Source organism: Eptesicus fuscus, chromosome 21, assembly GCF_027574615.1.
Source record: "Eptesicus fuscus isolate TK198812 chromosome 21, DD_ASM_mEF_20220401, whole genome shotgun sequence".
NCBI classification, from domain to species: domain Eukaryota; kingdom Metazoa; phylum Chordata; class Mammalia; order Chiroptera; family Vespertilionidae; genus Eptesicus; species Eptesicus fuscus.
Window position 1 is genome coordinate 35,311,851 of NC_072493.1, and position 17,739 is coordinate 35,329,589.

At 44.2% G+C, this 17,739-nt stretch overlaps 2 protein-coding genes across 3 annotated transcripts in view; both read right to left on the reverse strand.

Moving 5' to 3' along the window:
* The window catches only part of ZFP1 (ZFP1 zinc finger protein), an 837,904-nt gene that overhangs the window by 596,553 nt on the left and 223,612 nt on the right, over window positions 1-17,739 (reverse strand). The gene's annotated exons all lie outside the window — the stretch shown is intronic.
* PDPR (pyruvate dehydrogenase phosphatase regulatory subunit) overlaps window positions 1-17,739 on the reverse strand; it is a 39,417-nt gene that overhangs the window by 3,707 nt on the left and 17,971 nt on the right. The window contains exons 4-16 of one of the 2 annotated variants that reach the window (XM_054710129.1): window positions 17,144-17,225; window positions 16,888-17,051; window positions 15,880-16,001; window positions 14,984-15,101; window positions 14,141-14,290; window positions 12,704-12,896; window positions 11,475-11,599; window positions 8,662-8,817; window positions 8,358-8,491; window positions 7,870-8,018; window positions 7,296-7,408; window positions 5,932-6,026; window positions 4,348-4,437 (exon numbers count right to left, since the gene is read on the reverse strand). In XM_054710129.1, coding sequence (XP_054566104.1) covers window positions 4,348-4,437; window positions 5,932-6,026; window positions 7,296-7,408; window positions 7,870-8,018; window positions 8,358-8,491; window positions 8,662-8,817; window positions 11,475-11,599; window positions 12,704-12,896; window positions 14,141-14,290; window positions 14,984-15,101; window positions 15,880-16,001; window positions 16,888-17,051; window positions 17,144-17,225 — 1,691 coding nt within the window. The remainder of the gene's footprint in view (window positions 1-4,347; window positions 4,438-5,931; window positions 6,027-7,295; window positions 7,409-7,869; window positions 8,019-8,357; window positions 8,492-8,661; window positions 8,818-11,474; window positions 11,600-12,703; window positions 12,897-14,140; window positions 14,291-14,983; window positions 15,102-15,879; window positions 16,002-16,887; window positions 17,052-17,143; window positions 17,226-17,739) is intronic. The other variant, XM_054710130.1, reaches the window with a different exon arrangement.

Below are 17,739 nucleotides of genomic sequence, written 5' to 3' on the forward strand. Positions count from 1 at the left end.
TGATGTATGCCAGTAATCTATCTATATATATAAAAGCCTAAGTGACCGTTCAACCATTCATGATGACGCACACTGACCACCAGGGGGCAGACACTCAATGCACAGGCATGGAAACATGGAACAGACTGATGAATCTCAGAGGGAAGGGGGAAAGGGAGAGGACAGGAAGAGATTAACCAAAGCTTTATATGCATACTAGAGGCCTGGTGCACGGATCCGTGCACCGATGGGGTCCCTCAGCCTGGCCTGCAGGGATCAGGCTGAAACTGGCAGTCCACCATCCCCTGAGGGGTCCTGGATTGCAAGAGGGCGCAGGCCAGGCTGAGGAACCTCACTGGTACACGAATCAGTTCACCGGGCCTCTAGAATCTCAATAAAACTTGAAAACAAAAAATATCAGCTTCACTGGTGTTATATTCTTTGTCCTGGCAATGTGTGTTGCTCTTTAAATTGCACTACTGCAGCTGAACAGCCTGTGGGAAAGGAGAACACAGCCTGTGAAATGTGTGAGTGAAACACCTGAATTAGCAAAGCAGGGAGAGGAGACCAACAGAGACTGGCAGGGAAAGGAGGATAAAGAGCCAGTATCTGGTCGGCTTGGTGCTTTACAGCCTCAAACTGAATACTCTGTACTGGAGTTAAGAGGATGACTAAGCAGGAAAGGTCTAAAGCAGGTGACCAGTCGTGGGCTAGTTGAGAAGAGCAAAGGGAAAAGTGGGTCTCCCATCATTGACCCATTTCCTCACTAAATGCTGGGGAAACCACCAGAGTGGGACCAGTCCAGGAAAATCAGAAGGCAGACACCAGGGCCTCTGAGTCATGAAGCTGCTGGTGTTATATTATTTGTCCTGGCAATGTGTGTTGCTCTTTAAATTGCACTACTGCAGAGCCTCCCCCTCCTGATGGGGCTTGGCCAATCAATGACATGTGCACCCAGGTGGTAACACCTGAATGACCTGATGACACTTCAGAATCAATCCCTGTCCATATAGGCAAAACCTATCAGCTACATTTGTATCTCTTCTTAAATAGTGAATAGTACTCTCATCTTAATATTTTTATAATACTTCTAAACATGGAAAAGCAGATGAAATTTCATGGGCAGATAATTTTGTGTTTCTCTTAATAATTGAGAAAACCTAACGAGTAATATGACTGATGTTAAGAACAGGACAAGGATGCCTATAATCACTGCTACCTGTCACAATGGAGCAGGGAAAGAAATTGTAGGAATAAAAACTGTTAAGAAGCCCTTTCTGGTTTGGCTCAGTGGATAAAGCGTCGGCCTGTGGATTGAAGGGTCCTGGGTTCGATTCCAGTCAAGGGCATGTGCCAGGGTTGTGGGCTCGATCCCCAGTAGAGGGCATCCAGGAGGCAACCAAGTCATGATTCTCTCTCATCACTGATGTTTCTATCTCTCTCTCTCTCCCTTTCCCTTCCTCTCTGAAATCAATAAAAATATATTTAAAAAATTGTTAAGAAGAAAAACTTACTACCTTTATATGTTAAGATTGAGCCTTTGACATTCCAGAGAATCAACTGAAAACAACTGTAAACAATAATTTAGTAAGGAGTTAGGTTAAAGAATCAATATACAGGAAAAACAGCTTTCATAAATCATAATCACTTAGATACTCTTCCCAGTCATAGCAACAAAAAAATATTATCCAAATAAACTTGAGAAATGTACAACATCTACATGAAGAAAATGTCAAATACCTTTGAAGATTACAAAAACCAAACAAAAAACGAATAAAAAATAAAAAGCATACTTTGTAAGATTCAACACATAAGAAATGTCAATTATCAGCCCTGGCCGGGTAGTTCAGTTGGTTAGAGCATCATCCCAATACACTAGGGTTGTGGGTTCCATCCCTGGTCAGGGCACATACAAGAATCAACCAATGGGTGGTGGAGACCTAGGGGGAGGGTAGGGGCTGAGAGGGGGAGGTGGTGGGGGGGATGGGAGACAATGTAATACTATCAACAATAAAAAATATATTTTAAAAAAAGAATCAACCAATGACTGCATAAATAAGTGGAACAACAAATCAATGTTTCTCTTTGTCTCTGAAAAATAAAATAAATGCCAATTCATGTAACACGATCCAAACCATAGGGTGGTGTTTTAACTACATGACTATAAAGTTCACAAGGGAAAATAAGGAAACAGGAATTGTTTTTCTTTTCCAGAGTTTTCTAAGCTATGAGAGAGGATAAGTACTTACAGACATTAAAATACATAATAATGAATAATTAAAACTGATCCTGGATCTGAATAGACCGACAGAACAGAGTAAGAGTCCAGAAATAAACCCAAATGCACTTAGTCTCTGTCAAAGGTAGAATCTCAAATCAATTGGTTTTCCAGGTGGAACAAAAATAGTTTGAGCTGTATCTCATAAAGTGCACCAAGAGACACTGTGAGGGGATGAGCATTTAAATATATAAAAGAAACCACAACCCCGTAAACTGCAACTAACACAAAGTATAAAGGCACTAAAAGAAAAATGGAAAAACTCTATAGCCCGGGAGTGGGGAAGCCCCTTCCACAAAGACTGATCAATTCAACTATATAAAAATAGAATTTCTGCAATATATGAAACATTTTCCATAATAAAACGTAAATTTAAAAAAATCCTTCTACATGCAAAAACACAAGTCAAAAGACAAATGGCAAATTGGCAAAAAAAATCTTACAGCTCTACAGCAAGGACTGTTTGATTCAGAGAATGCCTAGAAACTGGTAAAAAGTACCAATAATTCAATACAAAAATGGATAAAGGATAGGACCAGAACATTTACTCATACAGCATGTACTAAGCATTCACTATATGCCAAGTATCTCTCTAAAGTGCTGAGAATATAAAACTTAAAAGACAAATATGCCTGCCCTCAGGAAACTTACATTTAAACAGGTAATCCAATGATATTATGGAGAAAAATAAATCAGGAAAGGTGGATAGGGAGAACTGGGGTTGAGGGTGGGGTTGCAACTTCTTTATTTTTACTGATTTTAGAGAGGAAGGGAGAGAGAAACATCAGTCATGAGAGAGAATCGCTGACTGCCTCCTGCACACCCACAGTGGGGATCGAGCCCATGACCCGGGAACGTACCTACTGGGAATTGAACTGTGACCTCCTGGTTCATAGGTCGACACTCAACCATTGAGCCATGCCAGCAGCTTGGGATTGCAACTTTAAATAAGGTCTCACCAAGAAGGTGACGTGTGAATCTGACCTGAAGGGGGTGTGGCTAAGATGTTGGGAGTATCTGTCTGATAGAAGGGGCGCCAAGGGAAGGAGAACAGCAAATGTCAAAGCCCCGAGGCAGGAGCAAGCTGGCATGTTCAGAGACCAGCAGGGAGGGAGAGAGGGAGGTAGAGAAGACATGTTGCATAAGATCAGAAGGGAACGAGTGGAAAATGGGCAGGGAGACCTGTGCAGGCCCTGCAGGTGGGTGGGCTTTTACTTAGAGATGGTTTTGAAAAGTTGCTCAGTCTCACACACACACACAAGAAAACTAAAGCTGCACTGACCAACTGTTTTGCACCTATCAGCCTAAAGTTTGACACCTCCATGTGTTGGCACACTCTTGTACACTGCCAAATTTTTATAATAGTAAAAGGACTAGAAACACCATAAATGTCTATTAGTACCAGGCTGGTTAAATAAATTATGACTCAACTATATGATGGAATAATATGCCACTATGAAAAAAGAAAGGAAAAAAGAAAGAGGAAGCTCTTTCTCTTTAAGTACTCATAGGAAAAAGATCTCTATGATAAACTGTTAAGAAAAACAAAATGAATGCCCAGCTGGCGTGCCTCAGTGGTTGAGCATCGACCTATGAACCAGGAGGTCACAGTTCGATTCCCGGTCAGGGCACATGCCCGGGTTGTGGGCTGGATCCCCAATGTGGGGCATGCAGGAGGCAGCCGATCGATGATTCTCTCTCATCAATGATGTTTCTAACTCTCTCCCTTTCTCTCTGAAATCAATAAAAAATACATACGGTATATTAAAAAAAAAAAAAGAACAACAGTATGCTTCTGTTGGTCTAAAAGGGTTAAAATATGTCTTTGAGCTTCCATATTCACAAAAATTTCTGACATGACAAAAAACTTAAGATCACATAGTTAGTAGAAACTGGTCAAATGGAACTGAATTTTTTGTTTTTTTTTTAAAACCATGTGAACATATCTATTTTTTAAAAAAGTAAATACCTTAGTTAAACATGCTAAAATGTCTTTAATGCAGCCTATTCAATTACCCAGATACAACAGGCTCTAACCCTGCCAGTGCTCAGCAGGTGTGGGACACCAGCACACCTTCCTTGCTTCTCACCTCTATGGGGATGTAAAGCATGAAGCCTGGCTCTCCCGTGTGAGTCATGCTCATCACCCGGATCCCATTGGCATAGCCCACACTCATCTCCTGTGGAAACAAAGGGAGATAGCGTCAAAACTCCAAGGGAAGAGGATGGGTGCCTGAGGCAAACCCCTCTCCTTAGCTGTGCACCCCTTGACCCTAAAAGAGACATGTGAATGAAAGAATTTCATCCTCAAAATGATCTGTTTTCAGGTCTCCAGGTCATTAGGAATGGAACAAAGCCTTTACAATATCTTTTCTTTGAATATCATATCAGGAGTGCTAACCAAGCTGCTGATGGGAAATGGAGGCAAAGTCTTTGACAAACAGGAAATAGCCTTTTTGCAAAGTCCTGCTAAAGATTTGTTTTAGGTGCATAGGGAGCAATGAAGACCAGGAGTCTCCTCCAGGGCACTCGGCAGACAGTCCTAGGCACCTGCCCACAAAAGATGATGTCTGGTGCCCAGAGAACACGGTTCACCTGCTATCCTGGGGTCTGATGTTCAAAACGTGTTCACAGCAGCTCCGTTACCTCTGTCTCAATTCCTGTTCCTGCGAAGGAAAGTGCTAAGTCCCTGGTGGCACTAAAGCAAACATTCCCTAGGAAGTCCGGCATCACATGGTGCTCTGCAGGCACACACGGATGGATCACTCGTCAAGAAGCAAAGACAACCCTAGCCAGTTTGGCTCAGTGTGTAGAGCATCAGCCTGTGGACTGATGGGTCCTGGGTTTGATTCCGGTCGAGGGCACATGCAGGGTTGCTGGCTCAATCCCCAGTGGGGGGCATGCAGAAGGCAGCTGATCAGTGATTCTCATCATTGATGTTTCTATCTCCCTCTCCCTTCCTCTCTGAAATCAATAAAAATTTAAAAAAAAGGCAAAGACACTGAAGGAGTTAGTAATGGCTAACAGTGAGTTTTCTGTGGCTTTCACTCTGCCAGAGAGGAAAAGGAAAACTAAAATCAATTAGTAGGTGGATCCCAATTTTGGTTTGGACATCAAAGAGCCTCCTTCAATAACTGTCCCCAAGCTGCTTTTTACAGGTTGACAAAAACATTTCCCATTTGGACCGCAAATCAACCACTTCGAGAGGACGCAGTTATTTCTTTTTTGTTCAGTTACAACTTGTTTCACTCAGCTATAGTTGCCAAGTATAAGAAAGAATCTTACGTAAGTTGTTTAGGAATTCACCTACACCACTGTTACTGGAAGATGCCACATACACAGAAGCTGCTCTGCCTCTGGGCGTGGGAGAGAAGAGCTGCTGGAGAGAAGGGACCCGACCCTGACCGGCGTTTTATAACCCTGTAACGTAGAATCTGCTGTTATAGAAATCAATAAGTATATAGAACTGATATTCAGAGAAGTTAAATCCACTTCAAATATATCCTAATGCTTATTAAATAAGGAGACCTTGAAGGGTGAAAAATAAATGAATTTATTCTGTCATTTTATTAATAAGTCAACACATTTTGTTGACTTAGTAAGAACATGCAATTGCCATCTCTTAAAAAGATATTACCTGCCCATTCAAGAACTAGAACCTTACTGGTACCCACCTTGCAAAAGAGGCTTGGGAAGTGGTCTGGAGTTATCGGGGCATAGGACAACTCGGACAGCACATCCACAGCTCGAGGACCAATCAGATTGAGGGCTAACGAGAAAAGAACAAGCGATGTCTGACCGCTCCAGGTAAACAGCTGAGCCGGTGGGAAAGGTCTGCTGTGGACTTGCTCACCTATGACCAGGCCGGGGTGGCAAGACCACAAGAGCATCCCTTTGATTAGGCGGTCCAAGGTGCACCTGATTCTGACAGACACCTCTCCCGACAGGCCTGCTAAATGCAGCTACTGACTGCTGGCATAAGAACCAACTAGAGTGTTTCCTCTTCCTAGGGACACAGGAAGGCAACATTCCATAGACTCCTTTGCAGTCAGATGGGACCATGAGACCAAGTCCTGGCCAATGGGACAGGAGCCCACTTCTAGGACTGGACACACTCTCCTGCATACTTCCCATTCCCCTCATCTTCCCAGTGTGGCTATGTGTTGGGAAAAGCCCCAATCCCAAATCAGGACCAGGAGGAGAGCTGCCCAATCACTCTGGATCTGTCAGTTTGTGACAGCAGCCTGTGCTAAGTACACTTTATCTTCATTCAGCCATAAAACAACTCTGGTTCAACAAGATTCTGTAGTTTGCCAATGTGGTAGCAAGAGTTTGTAATATTTGCTGCTACAATGAATTGAGAATGAGGGCCTGCTGGAACGAAGGGCAGGAGTAGGTTGAGTAGGGGGAGGGAGGAGTTACACCTAGAATGGGGGTGGGATGGCATTAGAGGAGGGATGCTCCCCCGACTGAACCACTGAAACAGTCAGGAAATTTAAGTCATCCTTAACAATTATTCACTCATTGCCCAGTCGGTGTGGCTCCGTGGTTGAGCGTCGACCTATGAACCAGGAAGTCAGGGTTCAATTCCCAGTCAGGGCACATGCCTGGGTTTCGGGCTCAATGCCCAGTAGGGGGCATGCAAGAGGCAGCCAATCGAAGATTCTCTCTCCCCATCTCCCTCACTCTGAAATCAATAAAAACATATTTTAAAAAATTACTCACTCATTAAAAAAAAGCTAAGGAAAAATTTTGAGGAAAATAATACTTAGATAATAAATATAAAAATGCTTTAAAATTACTTACTCTAGAAAACAAAAATTATTTATTCACTCACTCAACAAATATTCACACTCCTAACATGCTGGCTGCAGGGGACATAGCAGTGAACAAAACAGTAATTGAAGAATTCATTCCACATTTCCCTTAAAAAACTCAGGAAGTATCAGAGACCAATTTTCTATAACCAGCGAGCCTCTCCCACGCTTCTAATTCTGACAAATCTGGGTCCGCTGCCCGGGGACCCGGAGAGAAGTACCCGTGTATTTCCAGGTGACGTCCTCCAGGAGCAGGTCGCTGTCCAGCGGCATGTGCTTCTTAAGCCAGGCCCAACAGTGGACCTGCTGGTCGGTCGGAGAAATCATGAAGAAACTGAAAGTGAGACCCACAAGCAATCAAAACCAGGCAGCAGAGAAGAGGATTGGGAAGCAATCAAGTTCTGAGCTAGTGTCAAAGCACTGGGTAGAATACTGGCCAATGAGCTCTTAGCCTTCAGAGGGCCAGGAGCATGGAACTTGAGGACACACTATGTAAGGACAAGCGGAAGACTGACTTCTGTCACTATACAGACCTACTAATACAAGATAAGATGTCTTTCCCCAGTAGAGTAACTAATTTTCCACATCGAGTTTTGCATAATCTGATGAATTTTTTTTTTTCTTTCTGGTGATTTTTTTTTTTTTTGTACTGGACTGCTAATGGACTGGCCATGAGGTAGTGAGGTGTTTCAGTCCTTGGTGTGATTCAGGGTTCCTGGGGGAGCTGGGTGCTCTGCTCTGTCACAGTACCCGGGGACCAGTGCTGGAGGGAGCCAGCGCGGCAGCTGACCTCACCTGCGCTTGTTCAGGCGCGCTATGCTGCAGTCATTTTCATATCCTCCGCCCTCATTGAGCATGCCGGTATGCACGATGTGGCCCACGGGCACGTCAAGGTCATTGGAGAAGAGGTACTGCAGAATTTCTAATGCCTGATCTCCGGTGGACTGCAGAGTTAAGACACAAAGCAGAGAAAGCACAAGAACATTTGGCTGGTAACACAGCCTCATGAGCAACGTGACTTGCTACAAAAATTCACTGCAACAATATTTTCAGATTTACATCACTGTAGGGAGCACCAGAGAAAGCTAGCTGTTGATTCTAATGATAAATGGGCCTCTTAAGCAGATTAAAACCCAGAAACAGAGCTAAAATTTCAGAAAAATGTTGCAATAAAGATATGATATTAAAATATACCAGAGTTCTTACAGAATCCGCTTTAAAGAGACAGATGAAAAAAGGAGGCACCGTCTCCTAATCTGTTATATTGGTTTCCAATTACTTACTGTTATTTCAAACTTTGTGAAAGAGGACATGTCAATGACACATACGGCTTCCTTACAGCACTTGACTTCAGACTCCACAATGTCAAACCAGTCCGGCTTATAGAAAGTCTTGCTCTGCTCCAAAGCCAGGAGGTCTGTGGACCAGAAAAACCAAAGGAGAAGATTTATATTGGGGAGTCTCCTGTATAGTTAGGTTTCATTATTTATTCTTCCAGGAACACATTCTAGCTATATATGTTTAAAAATACATTGTATTAATTCTCAAAAGCAAAAAAAAGTGAAAAGTGAGAATGTGCCTCTTTACCCTTGTCTGGTGGCACAAAGTACTTCGGCCTCTCGAATCCATGCTTTTCCATCCACCTGGCTCCTTGTGCGTCCAGCCGGTCATAGAGAGGGGATGTGCGTAACTGCCTCCCTGTCTGGAAGTCCCAACGAGGAACCTTCAAATCGTACAGCAGAGCTAGAAAAGATGAGAACAGTCCAAGAAAGCCCAAGCCAGTGAGCTGAGTGCACACTACCCACTAGACTCTGGAGTTGCTCCCATTCAAAAGAGCATCCTTTCCAGGCTAATGTAGCGTAACTTGCCAGATGGCATCCAGTATAACAGGCATGTTCCAGGAGAAAGAAAAATATTGTAAGAGCTGGTGTCGCCGAAACCGGTTTGGCTCAGTGGATAGAGCGTCGGCCTGCGGACTCAAGGGTCCCAGGTTCGATTCCGGTCAGGGGCATGTACCTTGGTTGCGGGCACATCCCCAGTGGGGGGTGTGCAAGAGGCAGCTGATCGATGTTTCTCTCTCATCGATGTTTCTAACTCTCTGTCCCTCTCTCTTCCTCTCTGTAAAAAATCAATAAAATATATTAAAAAAAAAAAAAAAAAAGAGCTGGTGTCACCCCTTCATAGTTATATAGCTGTGAGTCACTTGACAACTCTACATCCCTGTTCGCAATTATGGTTCCAAATCCGTAAGTAGATCTAAACTTTGCTAAGCTCTGTACGAGAGATGAAGGAGGTATCAAAGGTCACAGGTGGTTACAAAGTGTGAAAAAATGGCACTTGATTCTTTAAGTGCCTGTGCTATTGGGATCTCAGACCCATTACAGACATTTCCTCTGTAATGCTGAACCCACTTCTGAAGTGAAAGGTCACAGCATACCTCATTTGACAGCTTGCACAGTATTGTCCCAGTGACATTATTCACATACCAAGTTAGGGTCAGGATTCAGTTCTCCTAATGTCCAGTCTGCAACGGCAATGAGTAAAAATAGCCAGAAAGAGTGTGACCTCTAGTCCCTTCCAAAGAGAAGACCTGACCTCACACCATTCCACACAGGAGGTACCTTGGGGGTACTGGGGGAGGTTGGGAAACTAGAAATCAGGAAACTAAAATCCTGGTTTTCTTATATTGTGACAACTTGTCCATCTCTGGTATTTTAGGTTCTACTTTCCCCATTTTCTATCATGCCTACAATTTCTATTTTATGAGAATCAGAAAATGCCATCTAACATGTCATGTCATCAAGGAGAAATTCAAGCTGTTATGATTTGCATAGGTTCTAAGTAACTATGCATGGGGAAATCTGGACTTATGATAGTTCAACATTTTAACCAAAATATTTGCTAAAAAGAAGGAAGCTTAGCAATTACACATACTGCTGCCAGGTCCCAAATCTCCCCCAGATATGAGTTCTCTGCCACAGGTCATACAGGTGTTAAAGGTCACCAAATGCTCACGATGAATGGAACCACCAGCTACTGAACCAGCAGTTCATTCTTTAAAAAAAAGTTTTTAATGATTTTAGATAGAGGGAAAAGGGAGAGAGAAAGCACAAAAGAAAAATCAATGTAAAAGAGAAACACTGATCAGCTGCCTCCTGCACGCCCCCTACTGGGGATCAAGCCCACAACGCAGGCATATGTCCTGACCCTTAATCAAACTGGCAACCTTCTGGTGCACGAGACAATGCTCAACCAACTGAGCCACACTGGCCAGGGTGAGCAGTTCACTCTTAATCAAGAATAGTGATCACAGCCAATGCATAAATATGCCCAAAATATCTACCTACCTACCTACTACCTACCTACCTACCTATCTACCTACCTACCTACCTACCTATTTATCTATCTAAAAGCCTAAGCAACCTGCCAACCAGCCAACTGGCCAGTAGCTATGACGCACAATGACCACCAGGGGGCAGCCGCTCAACGCATAGGCATGGAAACATGGAACAGATTGATGAATCTCAGAGGGAAGGGGGAAGAGGGGAGGGCAGGAAGAGATTAACCGAAGATCTTATATGCATACTAGGCCCAGTGCACATCCCTGGGCCTGGCCTGCAGGGATTAGCCCGAAATTGACTCTCTGACATCCCTGAGGGGTCCTGGATTGCAAGAGGGCACAGGCCAGGCCGAGGGACCCCACCGGTGCATGGATCGGGCCTCTAGTTTAGACATATTTTGGCAAAGTCTGAAAATAGTTCCCCAGTGTAAGAAAAATGAAATTACAACCTGATTTGGTTTAATTCCTAAATAAAAGTTAGAAAACAAATGCAAGACAAGGAAGAGTACCTAGTTAAGTTAAAATGAAGATCTGGATCCTTCAAAGTTGGAGGGAAGCAAAAACAAGGAGAAAGAGCAAGGACGTATGTTTTGTATGCACATGAGAAGTGGTTTTCTATCTTGCCAGAGTATCAGGGGTTAATGACAGAAGTCACTCAGAGAAGCTTGAAGCTTTAAGAATAAGTTGGCAAGTTCGCTGCATTGGAAAGCAAATCGTGATCCCAAAGACCAAGTGGGGAGCTGGAGCACTCACTGTGACATCGGCTTTCCAGACATAGTGGGAAGCAGGCAATGCTGGGGACATACTAGAAGCTCTGGCAGGAATTACCACCTGAAAGTCAGTGCACTGTCCTGCCCCGTGAAGTAAACAGGTACAAGATGCGAGAGAAAACGTTCCACTAACATCACAGGGACACCATGTCCCCGACACAAGCCTGAAAGAGTTAAACATCAGGAGCTCAGCTTGAAGCAATTACTGAAGAACTGAGGAGAACCTGCCCTCTGAATGACAGAACAGGCACCAAAGAAGACACCTGCAAGCAGGATAAAGCTCCACTTACGCATGACTTCCATGACCCGGTGGCGCAGAAAGGTGCGGCTGCTCTGCAGGGCTCCAAAACGCTTCAGGTCCAGCTCCCAGACGTTTTCTGAGGGATAACCATGCACCATCCACTCAGCGAGGTACCTGTTGGGAGAGGGGTGAGGGGGGCACTAGTAGTTGGGCCTCAGATGTGATACTCACAACACTGTACCAGGAATCAAGAACCAACATGATCAAGGATCCTGTCTTGTCAGAGAATGGATGAGCAATTCTGGGCAATTTCCTTAACTTTTTGGAAGAAACAAACATGGATCCATCTCCTGCGTTCACAAGACCACCATGAGGATTTTAGCTCTAATGATAAGATTCCCCAGAAAGTGTTTAAGACAAGGGCACATCTAGGAAGAAATAAGACTAAAAGGTATACAAATGTACTCTAATTTATACATCCATGTGTTTATTTTTGTCTGTAAAAAAAACAGTCTCTGTAAAACAGGAGGTTATAGTTATCTGAACACATTTCCTCTGCTCCAAAGGTTTTTTGTAACTCCACTTCCATAACTGTTTTCAGAGCCATTCTACAAGTCACTCAGGAAAAATGGCCTCATTAATTTTTTAAAAAGTTTTTAAATTGTGAATACACATAGCATAAGCTGACCATCTTAACCACTTTCAAGTGTATAGTTCAGTGGCATCCGACATTCACATTATTGTGTAACCTTCACTACCTTCCATCTTCCCAAACTAAAACTCTTTATTAAGCAATCACTCTCCATTCCCTACCCCAGCCCCTAGCAACCAGCATTTTACTGTCTGTGCCATCCGTTATGAATTAGATTACCTCACAGAGTGAATATCTGTCCTTTCATGATCAGCTTGTTAAATGTTTATTATTACCAATTAAATAAAAACTAGCGATACTCAGCATGATCATCTATCTCACTCACCACACTTGGATGTTCCCAAATTTAAATATACAAAGGACCCACATTTGTTACTGCTGAAAGAGTACACAAGTATATCCATCCCACAGGCTTAGTGACTAACTCCAAAATAGGGGTTCCAAAAACATTTTGCACATTCCAGGAACATCAGGAGAGCCTTCCATGGTAATTACTTTGAAAGGACTTTAAAATTACATGTATCTTCCTATAATAACATACCAGATTAAATATATTATTTGAAATTTAACAAGTCATTCTAGAAAGAAAAAGCCCAGTGAACTGAGTGTGAGTGACAAAGACTTACCTTCCAGCTCCTCCACCAAACGAAAGGCCAGCGGAGTTCATTCCTGCCAGGACGTAGTAGCCCTTAACCAAAGGAGACTCGCCCATGATGCACCTCATGTCTGGCGTGAAGGTCTCGGGGCAATTGACCAACTTCACAATCTCCAGCGTCTCCAGGTCTGGCATCCTACGCAGGAGGGAGCTCAGCAGGGGCTCTGAGCAATAAAAATAGCCAAACAGAGTCCTCAGCTCAGGGAATTCAAACTTCCAACTCCTCATACTTTCTAACTCCTCCCTCTCCTTTCATAAAATCTCTTAGAAGAGGTTTTCTAAGAAGAGCAGCGGGGCCGTTTACCAGAGAGCAGACCCTTGCTGGAATTATGGAACACACCTATGAGGTGCTTGGCATGCAGACCGACAAAGAAGATGCTGTGGAAGAGCAAACACGTTACAGATGAGGATCTCAAAGGGCTCAGTGCTAAAGCTCTCACGGGGCGCCCGAGGGAGATGCAATGAAGGGCAGGTTCCCTAAGCTGGCATGGCTGCAAGGACAGATGCTCAGTCTGTTTTAAATTGAGTCCATCATCTGGGAGCAGTCCAGTGGGGCAGTGGTCACAGATGACACCAGACTGTGGAGCTGGCTGGTAGGTACATGGGGTTTGACATTTTCTACCATAAAAAGTTTACTTTAAAAAAATCCATTATGTCTAGGAAGGAAACTTCATTATAGACCTTTTCATATCTTTTATATGTGGAACCATGTGAATATATTAACTATTCAATAAATAAAAAGTATTTTAAAATTGAGTAACAGACATTAACAAAATAATTCTGCTTTCTAAAAATGTCTTTAATCTTCTATGAAATCCTAAGAAAAGGTTTCCTCCTAGCATAAATTTCAGCAGTAATTTTAGGTGAGTAAGTAATAAGCTAAAAGTCCACTAACCAAGAATAGTCTCCTGAATCTGCTACCAAGTAACTGTCCTGAGACCCAGCAAAACCTCCACACGGGGCTGTTACAAAGATCAAGTGAGATACTGTCCTTGAAAATGCTTTGAAAAATGTAACATTTTAGATAAGTTCAGGGCATTATTATTACTACTAAAGGCCCAGTGCATAAAATTCGTGCATGGGGGTGGGGTGTCCCTCAGCCTGGCCTGCACCCTCTTGCAATACGGGACCCCTTGGGGGATGTCCAACTGCTGGGATTGCTGGCTCCTAACTGCTGGCCTGCCTGCCTGATCACCCCTAAATAACTTGCCTGCCTGCCTGATCACCCCTAACTACTCTCCTGCCTGCCTGATAGCCCCTAACCACTCTCCTGCCTGCCTGATCACCCCTAACCGCCTCTGCCTTGGCCCCTGCCATAGCGGCTTCATCCAGAAGGACGTCCAGAAGGTTGTTCGGCTGTCCGGTCTAATAATCATATTATGCTTTTATTATTATACAGTTCACACACCAAAGTGGTCCCAGTCTTCCTGTAGGTTGTGAATCTCCAGCTGGTTCTTGCCCTCAGTGAAAATTGGTTTCGGGGTTTTTTCAAAGCCCCCAGACAAGATGCCGCCCTGCCAGTTGCGAATATAAATTCTGCCATCGGCGTCCACAATATCTGAGGAGAGAAACAATAAAGGAGTGGGGAGTGGAAGAGAAGAGCAGGGGTTAGATGTAAGCCAGTTTTCTAAATAGATAGAAAAAAGCAAAGCAGAAACACCTGCTCACTGTTGGCTTTGTTAATGGAACAGCATCTCATGAACACATCAGCTTTAAAATACCTTTCTAGGCCATCCAGGAGGTTTCCCCTCGCAGATTCACAATGGAGACTTTCTCTGATTACCCTTTACCCGATCAGTTACGTAGAAGCTTTGACTAGTCCTCACAACCAAACTACATAATTGCCACTGTGCCACATAAAACCTAAGAAAAGGGGGCATTGCCGAGCCCACTGCAGGGATTCAGACCTTCGGAGTGAAATCAGCCCTCTCCACAGCACTCGGGGTCACTGAATACCCTGATACAGCATTCAAGTAAAAAACTCCAGGTTATCTTCCAAATATTGTCAACTTAGACCTCTGTCTGGGAGTACAATTAGCTTACAGAAAAAACTGCTTCAGTAGAATGCCCGTTTGGCCATCCTTTCATAAAGAGTTCTTAAAGAAAAGTCAGAACTGGGCCACCTCCCTGTAACATGCTCTAGAAAAGAAAAGGCTCTTTCGGACACAGTCTGTCCTTCGCATAGAGTCTTCCTTCAGAGGACAGAACAGTGGCAAGGAAACAAGATTAAAAACAAAGTGCAGATCCTCACTTGGTGTGTTGCTCTGCAGAGGGGTCTCCAAGGGGCGAGTCAGGAGGTAGAAGTGTTCGCAGGCATGTAACGGGATACTAATCGGCTCCTCGTTGGACAGACCCAGCTCGTATGCCCACTACAAATGGACAGATTGATTTGTGGGTGGAAGAGGAACAGAAAGACAAATGAGCAAGTTCAGCCGCTTGAAAAGAGTTTAATTTCAAGTGGCCTGTGTGTGCTCTTGCAACAATGTCAGCTGTGGAAAGCCAAGATTCAGCCTGCTTTCGTTTAATTATCTGGATGGGGAACAACACTAGACATTTTAAGTAATAAAACTAACTTTTAGATCAAAAGAAGACTGATTTCCCCATAGTAAAAGGAGCTCATGGGGAGCAAAGGAGGCCTTCTAACGAAATGCCTGGCTTCAAGAAAAACCCCAAGTACCATCATAAATGAGCTATACAGAACAGGAAGTATCCCTAGATCACCTTAAACTGTAGAGTGGACAGAAAGGACCAATTTGTCTTCAAAGCACAAGCAGCTTAGTGATCTGGAAACTGAATCTATGCTCCTGACACAATAGTACAGCCTAGTACTTTACCTGCTAGGTTGTAGAATGAAACAAAACACCACAGGAAGGTCCAGTGCCAGGGATTTATGTCAATGCGCAAGTGCTTCCAGGGCCCGGACAGGGAGCACCAGTTCACCAGGGAGGAGGAGGAGGAGGCACTGCAGCTCCACAGGGGAGCAGTGCAGGTTTCTGAGTTCGAGCACAAGAGCCCCGAGTTCCCTCTCATTGTGATCCCTGCATCTCTTTACTTTGTCCCTAAATAATCTTAAGTCTCTACACCAAAAGTCCTGGAGATAAAAGGTAAGTAAGAAAACCAGAGATCCCGCTATTGTTGCTAACTTACCTGACCAGCACAGTTGACAAAATACTGGCATTCGATCTGTCCTTTATCTGTCTCCACACCAGTGACTTCACCTTTTTTGGTCATCACGTGAACAACACTTGTCCGGTCATAGATCTGAACACCTGTTCAAGGTAAAGAAAGAGTTGGGCTTTGATCCTCAGATGGTCCACAATTAAGGCATCTGCAGCAGATTCTCAACTCATAAGAAATACTGAAAAGGCCAGGACAAAGCTTTAATTTTAAAAAACAAAACACTCCTAGGGACCACACCTTGAGACTGTAAATGAGATTTCCCAAGGTTAAAAATGGCAGGCAAATTTAATAAGGGACTTGAGTTCACATTTCAATTCCAGGAATCATAAAAGGGGCAGGGGAGAAAAGTTCAAATAGGACAGCTTACATCTTATCTACCCACATCATGAATCAGTTCATTCAAAGTGCACAACACCATGGACACTGAGGTGTCCTCCCCTCATTCACTCAAACCCGGGACATGATCCAAGCTGTGGATTAAGTCCCCAAGGAGTGTACTAACCTTGGAGCCTCTCAGATCAGGAGGGAAAGGAGTTCTTTAAGTCTGAAGTGTACTAAGTCAGCACTAAAACAGGGTTCCTCAGGACTTTAATGAGAAAAATGTGGCCCCAAGGAAAAAATAGTAACAGGTAGTGTATTAAAACAAAAAGAGCCAGTATAGCCCAGCTGGCGTCGCTCAGTGGTTGAGCATCGACTTTGAACTAGGAGGTCCTAGTTCTATTCCCAGTCAGGACACATGCCTGGGTTGTGGGCTCGGCCCCCAGTGTGGGGCATGCAGGACGCAGGCGATCAATGATTCTCTCTCATCATTGATGTTTCTATCTCTCTCTCCCTCTCCCTTCCTCTCTGAAATCAATAAAATTTATTAAAAAATAAAAGAACCAGTGTACAACACAGTAGCTGAATTGGTGTCGTTGCCTATTGTGAGACAATTTCTTCAACAACCTCTTCCTCCCTTGTCCCCAGCCTGCTTACCATTTTGGGAGGCAGCACTTGCCAGTGCGAGAGCCACATCAGCAGAGGACACCACCGCGTCCTCGGGGACGTGCATGGCCCCCGCCAGGTCATGCACGTTGAGCAGAGGGTGCAGTTCGGCCACTTTCTTGGGGGAGATGATCTCAGAAGGGATGCCTATCACACTGCCACGGAACACAAGGGGACAATGACATCACTGGCCTCTGACAGAGGGCAGGGGGCAGTAACGCCAGGACAGGCTTCTAGTCTCACATACTTCAGCCTGGAGTTGATGCGCTTCAGGGAGATCAGCCGGTCCTGAGTCTGGGCCAGAAAGATGGAGCCTGTCCGTATGTAACCTGTAAAACAATCAGCCGGACTGAGGCCAACCAGGACAAATGTGGGGTGGCAAAGAGGCAAGCCCCCGGAATTATAAGTGAGAAGACCTGTGGTGAGCCCCGGCCCTGCCACCATCCAAACATTCTTGGCTCAGAGTTTTGTAAAGATCAAATGAGATTTTAATGCACATGAAATCACTCATAAAGTAAAAATTAAAGATGCCACGGCAAAAAACACTTGGGGGGCGGGTGGAGATAACCCAGCTCATAGTCTTCACTCTGTTTAGATTTTCTCCCCGGAGTTTTGGTGGCGTGTAACCCCCTAGAACAGTGGTTGGCAGACTGCGGCTCGCGAGCCACATGCGGCTCGTGAACCGCGGTTTGCCGCTCTGTTGACTAATGAGTTTGCTGACCACTGAACTAAACTAAATGTTACCAGGTAGTTGGAAGCTGTGAGGATTAGGCAATTGTGGCATATTGTGTGCAAAGAGGTAAAGGGTAGTATGTGACAGTGGTCGGCAAACTCATTAGTCAA